General features: G+C 42.3%; 1 protein-coding gene across 1 annotated transcript in view; it reads left to right on the top strand.

Moving 5' to 3' along the window:
* Positions 1–5267, top strand: part of OGFOD1 (2-oxoglutarate and iron dependent oxygenase domain containing 1) — a 29265-nt gene extending 23998 nt beyond the window's left edge. Inside the window, exons 9-13 of the mRNA XM_055412731.2 lie at positions 1370–1449; positions 2378–2691; positions 3707–3829; positions 4260–4318; positions 4795–5267. Coding sequence (XP_055268706.2) covers positions 1370–1449; positions 2378–2691; positions 3707–3829; positions 4260–4318; positions 4795–4956 — 738 coding nt within the window. The 3' untranslated portion in view covers positions 4957–5267. The remainder of the gene's footprint in view (positions 1–1369; positions 1450–2377; positions 2692–3706; positions 3830–4259; positions 4319–4794) is intronic.
* Positions 5268–10832: the final 5565 nt, after the last annotated feature.

Consider the following 10832-nt stretch of genomic DNA (forward strand, 5'->3'; position numbering starts at 1 on the left):
TATTTGGCACATAGCCTTGCTTCTTGGGTGGGTGAACAGGCGTCACTTAGAGAGCTTTTAGTTTTTGTTTTGTTCCTGGTTAGAATTTTACATCATCCTCTTCAAATGATGAAATGATACCAGCTAACATTGGTACCAGTTGCATGTTAGTAGGTTGAGTCTCTTGGGTGTTTATTCCCCAGTTCTCTACACTCTTAATCACACACACTCTGTCTCACTCACACACTTGTACACTGTGGGGGAGCGGTATGTAGTTCCCACCCTATTCATTTTGATGACTGGTGCTATTTTACTTTTAAATAATAGAAAGATTACTAATTAACAAATTAGTAACACATGTTTGAGAATGATGAGATGGCACCTTACAGTGGAAAGAGACCTAGGTTAGAAGTCAGAAGACTATATACATGTCTTGGTTCTGGTTTTACTGATCTCAGCAAATCACTAAAGGTCTCAGCTTTTATTTCATCATCAGTTAAACTGGGATAATACCTGCCTTGCTTATCCTGAAGAGCTGTCATGAGGGCTGAATGAGATCACGTAGACAGGTGTGGTGCTTCCCAGCTGACCCTGGGTCTCATGGAATCACAGTCCCAACAGTTGTCCCTCCATTAAAAAAAGGTTGAGACACACTACATCCTGCCTTTTGGGATCATATAGCAGATAATAGCATATTAAGGAATTTGAGAAGTATTATAGTAAATGAACTTTTTTAATCCTATTTGATTCAACTTACCTAAACCATGCTTTGGGATCCTCTTTCCTGTTTCACAACTGATAGGATTACTGTCTGTAGAGCACTCCTTGGGAAATTGCATTTAAACAAGTACTTATGAAAGCCTCTTATGGAGAATATTTAGATTAATTAGTTTCTTGTACTATACGGAACTTTTTAAATTTAGAATGCTGATTAAATGAAGGGAATGAGCAGAGGCCTAAAGAATCTGTATTATTACATAGACATTTTCATTATAACTGTATCAGTTATAATGTATAGTGTATTAATTTGTTATAACTATATTAATGCAGTTTTTCTCCTCACATGAATTAAAGAATCTGCATTAGGATCCTTGTTTTATAAATGCGGGAATCCTAGAGGTCTAGCAGTTTGACATAAGACATGCAGGTACATAAGGTAATGGCCCAGATTGACACTCGTGTCTCTTGGCTAAAGCATGCTGACAGTTTATCCAGCCTTTGCTCTGGCTTCACCCTGTCAGGACTCGGGGGTCTGGTGTGAAAGGGATGAAGGAGGTCACCTGGCCCTGTTGGGAATGGGCCAGGATGATTGTGCAGAGCTGCTGTAGCTGCAGCAGCCAGTGTGGGGTGTAGACAGTTCTGCTGAATGCTTCGTTTTCTCATTCTCCAGCCTGAGAAATTTGCAGAGGTGTGTGAGGCTTTGGAGAAAGGACGTGTGGAATGGAGCAGCCGAGGTCCCCCTAACAAAAGGTAGAACTAATTGTTTAGGACATTTGCTTCTGCATTTAGCATCTACCTGGTCTGTCTGTGAGGCTCACCTCCAATTATAGGACATTTGCCCTAATGTTTTGTTCTCAGGCACATCCACTAGGAGACCCTAACAGAATCTGTTTTTTTTTTTAATGTTATGTCTTTTATACCTGTTCTTTTTTTAAACATTTATTTATTGGTTTTGCTGGGTCTTTTTTGCTGCACTCGGGTTTTCTCTAATGGTGGTGAGCAGGGGCTACTTTTCTAGTGTCGTGATGGGTTCTCATTGAGGTGGTTTCTCTTGTTGTGGAGCACATGCTCTAGAGCACACAGGCTTCAGTAGTTGCTCCACAGCATGTGGGATCTTCCCAGGCCAGGGATCGAACCCAGTGTCTCCTGCACTGCAAGGTAGATTCTTAGACAGTGGACCACCAGGGCAGTCTGGAATCTCACTATGTAGCAAATTAGGATTCAGTAAGCAAGGAGATCCAACCAGTCCATTCTAGAGGAGATCAATTCTGGGTGTTCATTGGAAGGACCGATGCTAAAGCTGAAACTCCAATACTTTGGCCACCTCATGCGTCGAGTTGACTCACTGGAAAAGACTCTGATGCTGGGAAAGGTTGGGGGCGGGAGGAGACAGGGACGACAGAGAATGAGATGGCTGGATGGCATCACCGACTCGATGGACATGAGTTTGAGTGAACTCCGGGAGTTGGTGATGGACAGGGAGGCCTGGCGTGCTGTGATTCATGGGGTCGCGGAGAGTCAGACACGACTGAGCAACTGAACTGAACTGAACTGAAGCTCTGCCAAGGTTCAGGAAGAGAGGTAACAAGCTAATGATCAGCTCTCATTCTGTGAGTGATGTTCCATCCATGTAATGTGATGAACACCTTGATGAGCACCTTGTGTTGCTGCCCTACAGGTTTTACGAGAAGGCTGAGGAGAGCCAGCTTCCTGACATCCTGAGGGACTGCATGGCGCTGTTCCGCTCCGAGGCAATGTTCCTGCTGCTCTCCAACTTCACAGGCCTGAAGCTTCACTTCCTGGCACCTTCAGAAGAAGATGAGCCAGGGGACAGAAAGGGGCAAGACGCAGTCTCTGCTGCTGAGAACACTGAAGAAGGGACTAGTCACAGCTCTTCTAAACCAGAGAACATTCGGGCAGCCACCAGCGACAGCAGTCTACAGAGCGATGGACCAACAGACCCAGAGCCAGAGGAAGACGAAGCAAAGAAAGGTGAGCTGCTGTTGTGTTCTGTCCTTATTTTACCATTAGGTATTCACAATTCAGTGGTTTATTCATTCAACAGGTATTTCTTAAGCACTTACTATGTGCTAGGTCCTGCTTCTGGACTTGGAGAAGCAGACAGACAAGGTCTCAGCTCTCCCTGAGCCCATATATTCTAGTAGGGGAGAGGCCAGAGATGAAATGATACACAACAAGATGTCAAATAGGGATAGCTGTGGTGCAGGAAATCTGAGTAGGGTTACATGCAGAGGAATGACCAGGTTACCTCTTGGATGCAGGGCAGTCTGGATGAGCTGTCATCCTCAGCTCAGGTCTGAATGACAAGACAGATCTGTGGGAAGAGCACTCTGGGCAGGATGAACAGCCAGCTGACAGTTTTATTAGGCTAACAGTACAAATGGTAGAGAGAAATACCATTGGTTCTGCCTAAACTTACTCTAAAACACAAGAACATAAAGGAGCGGAAGGTAAGTGGCTTAACCATCTTTTAAACAGATGGAATGGACACATGACATTAAACCAGTAACATGTGCACCAGCGAGAGTGAGCCCTGATGTGCACTGTGGACATCAGTTATACTCGCCTCTCGATCCGGTCAGTGGTAACCACCCCACTAAGACAGGATGCTAACAGGAAACTGACAGGGAGGGGCAGGGGCTGCGTGTGACAGGGACGGGGGAACTGTACTTTCTGGGAAATTTAATTTTTCTATAAACTGCTCTAAAAAATTCTACTTAAATAATTGTTATTTTTAAAAATGGAGTGGGGGGGGCAACTAAAGTATATACTCCATCTGAAATTCATGGTAAAGAGAAATAGTCAATTCTTTTTCATTATAAGGCTTATGTATTATATATAGTGTTATAGTAGAGCCACAGGTCAGCTTAAAGTTTATAGAAATGGTTTCTCTTTAGTGCTGTACTGCTCCTAATTACCATTCTTTTGCAATCTAGCAGTGGTATCAAGGTAATTTTTTTCTGACCTTCTGTTATGTTTTTCTTAGAATCGAGTGTTCCCACATGCCAGGGGGAACTGAGGCATTGGAAGACTGGTCACTACACTTTAATCCATGACAACAGCAAGACTGAATTTGCCTTGGACTTACTGCTCTACTGTGGCTGTGAAGGTAAGAGGGACAGTCACTCCCAAGAGACCCTCTCTAACTGAACCAGTTCAGAAGTTACCTGCCTTGGTTATGATCTCACATCACAGGAGCTCTATGTTGGAAGGGTCTTAGGGGTCATGAATTTCAGTCTTCCATCTCAGAGTACTATTTGTACCTGTGATCGAGGTATAGGAGATGGACCAAATAATAATTTTTAAGGAACCCCCCCAGAGCTTTTATGTAAGTGTCTTTCCAGGTATATTTTATATTTTAGTTTTCAGTTCTTACTCAGTGTTGGTTGAATGGTAAATTCAGGCTCCTAAGTCAGAGCTGGGTACTACTCAACTCCCAGATCCCCCATTGTTAACCAGCGTGGAATCAATGATTCAAACAGATGATGTAACTCTTACAGTGAGAGCTTTCTGAATGCTGTTTGTTTGCCCTTTGTAAGGCTGGGAGCCAGAGTATGGTGGCTTTACCTCCTACATTGCCAAAGGAGAAGATGAAGAGGTAAGTTGCTTCTGATAACAAACCATCCTTTTTAGTTCTTAAAAATGTGTCATTCTTCAGAGACCCAACTTTTATGACTTTCCGTCAGTGTCTTTAGCTGATAAATCCATGTTGGTCTATCTGGCAGTGATTCTGATTTTAGTAGAATGTACTCAGCATGCAGTAAAGATGCTAAAGGATAATCCCTAGGCATTTTACCCAGCTGAGATATTCCAAGTAAATGAAGAGTCAGGTGGTACATTTTCATGACTCTTTGAAGGTAGGAAAACCTAAATGCATTAGGTAAAAGCTTTCTGGGTATGTACTGGAATGGGGCTTGCTGGAATATGTCTTGACAGCCAGAGCAATAGCTCTAATAAAGGATCTTTTAAAAGATCCCTATCACCAGAGTTTGAGTATTTGGTATGGAAACATATGTTTAAGAAGAGATGAGAATCATCTGTGTTCTGATGTATCATTGTATTTACCTGTTTCAGCTGCTAACAGTGAATCCAGAAAACAACTCTTTGGCACTGGTCTACAGAGATAGAGAAACTCTGAAATTTGTCAAGCACATTAACCACCGAAGCCTAGAACAAAAGAAAAGCTTCGCAAACAGAACAGGTTTCTGGGACTTTTCATTTGTCTATTACGAATGACAAAGCAGGGCAGAGCTGGAGAAGGGCCTTTCCTGAGTGCTGGCACAACTGGAAGAGTTAAGACAGCGCATGAAGGAGTGCCCAGGGTGGCCTGTGTGACAGTGGTCTTAAAAACTGTGCCGGTCCTTTAGTAGGGCTCAGTGATTGTCGTCAGTTTAGACCTTGAGCTCGGGGCTAGGTACTTACCTCTTTTTTTTTTTAAGGGTTTTGTCTTTAACATTCAGTTCTTCATTTTCCATATTGGCTTCTTCAATGATTAAAAAATGTGTGTGGTAAAATATACATGACATAAAATGTACCGTTTTAACCATTTTGAAGTGTACAGTTCAGTGGCATTAAGTACATTCACGTGGTCGTGCAGCCTTCACCACCATCCATCTGCAGAACTTTCCCATCTTCCCCAGCTGCACCTCTGTCCCCATTAAATAGTAACTCCCTGCTTTCCCCTCCCCAGCCCGTGGAAGCCACCATTCTACTTTGTCTCTAGGTATCTACTAACTCATGTTCCTCATAAGACAAATGTCTTTTTGTGACTGGCTTAATTTCACTTAGTGTAAAATCTTCAATCATGTTTCCAGTGGTTGATTTTTAAAAAGTATGTATATACATAGTCATAAATTTATGACTAGTTTCTGTCCTTCCCAATCTCATTGGATTAGAGGATTATAGATTCTCAACACCCCCTTTGATTCTGGGCCCCTTTGGCTTCCTCCCACTGCCTCTGGCTTTGTTTCACTGTGACTCTGCACTGTATAGACTGAAGACAATGTTTAGTATATTCCCTTGGAAAAAAGCCTGGTTTGAAACCACGTGGCCCCAAGAGACTTACGATCAGTGACAAGGACGGCTGCTTGGGCCCTGTGCAGTGGTTTCCAGGTGCCCATGACTGCTCCATGCTGGAGTCAAGCCTCCAGTGTAACCAAATGATTCTAATCTCATATGTGACTTTCATTTCCCAAATACTGTAGGGTCATCTGTCAAACTAGCCTTCCTTTAAGAGACCAGGTGTTAGAGGCCCTATCAGAATGCCAGGCGCTGTCCTCTGTCACATTCTTCCCCCTGACCTGCTCAGGGGGATTGTGTGACACCTGCCGCCCTTGTTCGGGTGCGTGGATGGGCGCGCAGTGTCACTGCATCGTTAGTTGAGAGATGCTATTCTCATTCCATTCCAGCGCTATCTCCTTGTTAACTTTCTCTTTTTTACATTATGGGCTACTGCAGCAGCTTTTATTTTGGATTTTACAAATTAATAGGAAAAGCATTGGGCTTTGTCCTTTTTATCTCCTAAAACCTTGAGTACTAAAATCTGCATTTAAATGAAGACAGTTTCACTTTCTTTAGGCTGATGGTTTCAAAATTTTGATCTTGCACCTCAATCAGTAAAAAAAAAAAAAGCTTTAGCATGTACGTTTATTATATGGGGTATTTATAAATTGTACACACTTCCTATACTAATGTTCCGTATTGGTTGTTATAAAACAGTAATTTTTAAAAGATGAACTAAAATAATACCTAGAACTGGTTCTTATATATTGTCTTTCCCACTGACATGGTGGGAACCGTGTTTCATGCATACTGGTTTGGGGACCACAATATGTTAACCACAGCATAGTGACACTCAGGTGGGATTGCAACTACTACTTTATTTTTGTTGTTTTAAATTTCCAGGCTTGCCTTTTAAGTTCCTGCAGACTGAAGGTCATCCTGTAATATTACTTTTGTTAACATAAAAATATGTTTATGTTAGTGGCATCAACCCAGGAATAGGGCTGAGCGGGTGTGTGCCAAGTATGGAAAACAGTTTGAGACTCATTGTCCTAGGTAACATCTAAGAGCTCTGGAGCACTGAGTCTAAGGCTTAGCATCCTACACAAGCATTAAAATCATTCACCTTAATCTCAGTGTGTTTATGGCCTATCAACATGTTTTCCATACACTACAGTATTCTGGTGTCCAAGGGGAGAGAATCCCTGAGAGCCAAACTGTGATGTTGCTGTCAGTTACATCACCCACAGTGGTACCTCTTAGGCTGTGAAGGATCATGTAACTTGCAGGTCAGTTCTCTGCACTGAAGGTACCCAGTGATGAAGAAGTTGTTTTTCTTTGGTATTTCATTCTTCATCTTAGTTTTTTTAGGGCCTGGAGCCACCGTAGACAACTGTTAAGCAGCAAAAGAGGAATTACAACATGGGCATCTTTTTTATACTTACTTCTTGCAGGTACAAGCTATGATGTTCACCTATAAAAATGTCATCTCTTAATTCTTATAATTCCTTTTAATAAAGGAAGATATTTTTTCCCCAAAGAGAATAGCTCTTTTTGGCAGATTATCTCTGTAATACATGTTCATTGTGAAGAACACAACATATAAAAACATAAAGGTCACCTGGAATCCCACCAGCCTGTGACAGCCACTGTGTGCTGTGTAATGTATCAATTTGGCTAGACTGAACTACATTTCCCAGGATTGCAAAACCTCTTTCCAGTTAGAAAGTCTCTCACTAAATCATGTCTGACCCTTTGCGATCCCGTGGACTATAGCTCACCAGGCTCCTCTGTCCATGGGATTTTCCAGGTGAGAATACTGGAGTGGGTTTCCAGTTAGACTGAGCCACAAGTTCTAGTGCAAGATACGGAGGGCCAGCATGAAGCAGTAGTCATTCTGCACCTCACACACATTGTACTGAATAACTTCCCTGGTGGCTCACCTTCTCAGTGTGAATCTGTGCCTGCACCTGCTTCACTTTCCATTGGCTCTTCTTTCAACTTCTCTGATGCAGGGTCTCCCCTACACCATCAAGGTCAGGCAAGAACTGACACAGATTTTAATGTGTCCTGGTGGGCTCCAACTTGTTCTTCCCAACTCTACATCCTTTGCAACTGCCTGTCCTGTGCACTTCAACTTCCAGCATCAGACTAGAAAACCTAGATAACTTTGCCACTCCCCACAGCTGTGTAAGGTCAAGTCGCCTTGACAGATTTCGTTTATCATGTCAACCATTATGTAAATTAAGAACATTTTCATAAAGTTATTTTGAGAGCATATTAGTATTTCTGTTGAGAAGGAAAATTAAGTATTTAAGGAAGAATCCTATAAATGATTTCAGTCCCTCATTTAAAGATGTAGAAAAATGAAACGCAGACAAGAAAGAGGCTGTTAACATTTTGAACTTGGCTTTTCTACAGCTTATAGCTTGCCTCCCAAACTCCTCTGAATGTGGTATTTCTTTCCCAACGAGTACTGAAAAATAACAATGCTTGGGCTGCCTGTGCCAGACCAGCATTTCCTCAACAAATAAATTTTGGCTGCAATGTCTCTTCACTATCATTATATACTTACCGCTGTTACAACTGAGTGAGAAAATACAAACCCTGTTAAAAGGGTTCTTGGTAGAGTGAGTGACACCAAGGCAGGCCCTTCAGCCTGTGTGAACTGGACATTCCTACAAAAACAGATGATTCCTTCTCTGATATAAAATCAGTCCACAGAATAGTTTTGAAAACTACTTGGAACTTGTCCATGTGGCTTCATTTCAGGAATAGCAGATTTCTGTACCACACAGATGAAAAGATGACTCATGAGCCAGAGCGTATAGTGTGGGCAGGGGCCAGATGGGGAAGAGGCAAAAATGCAAAACACCAGGCTGCCATGGTGTCTTACTGTACATTAGTGTCAAAGTGAGACTGGGGTTGACTTAGTTTTGTGATCACGGTAATGCTGAAGATCATTCTGGTCCAGAGTTCCTAGTTCTTTCACTTCTGGAGCTACTAACAGGCCTACTGAGGACAGACACATATGCAGAATAGCAGATGCTTTTCTTTGCTCAAGGGATTGGCGCAGCACCATAGGAGGACAGAGCTGATTAAGATGCAGCCCCTGCTCTCACTTAATAGAGGATTTATATAAACAGAGTATAATAAGAGTTAAAGAACAGATATGGGAGAGGAAAGGTCTCCTGAGAGAGAGCATTTGAACTGAGCCTTGATTACCAGAGGGCTTCTCTGGTGGCTCAGACAGTAAAGAATCCGCCTGCAATGCAGGAGACCCAGGTTTGCTCCCTGGGTCGGGAAGATCCCCTGGAGAAGGACACAGCAAGAAGCATCCTCCCAGATACCAGAATCCTCAAGCTTCTAAATGGAAGCAGAGCGTTCACTTAAAGCTACAACAAAACTCAGCAATGAAATAGAACTTAGGCTGTGGCTTCTAGAAGGCACTCAGATCCTCTCACCACAGAAAAATATGGCAACAAAGTAAAGAACTAACTGATAACCAAACACTTTCTTTTCCCTAAGCCAAACACTTTCTTTTCCCTAAGCTGAACATGAATGACATCTAAGAGGATAAAAAGTATTATCCTTTTTATCATTATCCTGGATTAATGTTTTATGAACAATTTTCATCTCATCTTGCATTTATTCACTGGGGAACAGTTTGAAATAGCAGAAAGGGCCATGACTGCTTGGTTTCAGACTCCACACTGCAACTTACCAAGCACTGGAACCCTGTGGAAAACATTCTGCCTCTCTTGAGCTCAGAGACAATAACAAAAGGATCAGATTAATGCAAAAATAACCTATTTATAATCTCTAGATCAGGACTATGAAAGATATCCTGCTTCAGACTGACTCCTTCAAACCTTGTCCATGAATATTTTTAGGCTGTAAGGAGTTTGGGGGGCTGAAGAACAACAGAATGACCTTTAATGAGATGATTCCTTAAGGGTCCTTAAAAATAAATAATGCCATACAATTTAAAACCAGCACCAGGCTTCTCTGGTGGTTCGGTGGATAAGAATCTGGCTGCCAGTGCAGAGGACACGGGTTCAATCCCTGGTCTGGGAAGATTTCACATTCCACTAAGCCCAGGTGCCACAGTTACTGAAGCCTGTGCTCCTGGAGTCCAGGCTCCACAACAAGAGAAGCCCAGCACCCAACTAGAGAGTAGCCCCCGCTTACTGAAACAAGAGAAAGCCCGTGTGTAGCACCAAGGACCCAGCACAGCCAAAATATATAAACAGAATTTTTAAAAATAAAAAGCAAATGCTTTCAGAAAAACCATCACCAACTAGAGATCACCATGTCAAAAGGTGTAAGTCAGACTATGGCTAACCAGAAAAAGACCCCACAGTGGGACTTGAGTTTTGCCAGTAGCTCTGTGACTCTAGTAAGTACTTAGTTCCTGCACTTCAGTCTCCTCATCTTTGAAGCAAATAAAAGATACTTTACTACTCTGGAGATTATGGAAGATAATATAGTATACGAGGATGTCTTCTGAGCTTACAGATTTCAAAGTGCAAAACAAAAGGTGTTATAGGGGCTTCATCTCATAAAAATTAGAACTCTAAAAGCTCAAATTTCAGAAATGGAAGAGGTAATCCTCCATGGCCAAATGGAGGACACTAGTAAAGTTAATTTACCACAGAGGAAAGGCCTGGCCTCTGTATGTTGTCTATGGGGTTGCATATTAGTCAATATTCTGATGCAGAGAACAAGTTATACAATTTGCTAGACAATTTGAATAAAAGGATTACAGCATGCCAGGTGATTTACAGAATTACTAAGGTGGTTAAACAAAAAACCTGTAGGTTGCAATTCCAGAATCTCTTCTCAAGTCTACACTGCAGAGGAGCTGCTCCTACCCAATCAGGAAGGTAAGTGCTTGTGAAACCAGGAGGCACCCTGTATTACCTACATAAATACAGGACTGCCTGACTCTGAGCTGCTAAATCAGCTACTGCTACTGGATTAACAGCTTAACTGTGCTCCATTCAAGAAACCTCACGCAAAACCAGGAAGCTGCCACTCTAGCTTCAGAGGCCCATATCATGCCAGCTCTTCTACCATCCAGAATCTATTTCTGCTAAATGGGCAAGCCT

Source organism: Moschus berezovskii, chromosome 22 (assembly GCF_049115385.1).
Source record: "Moschus berezovskii isolate FMDL1 chromosome 22, NW_MosBer_1.0, whole genome shotgun sequence".
Taxonomy (NCBI): Eukaryota; Metazoa; Chordata; class Mammalia; order Artiodactyla; family Moschidae; genus Moschus; species Moschus berezovskii.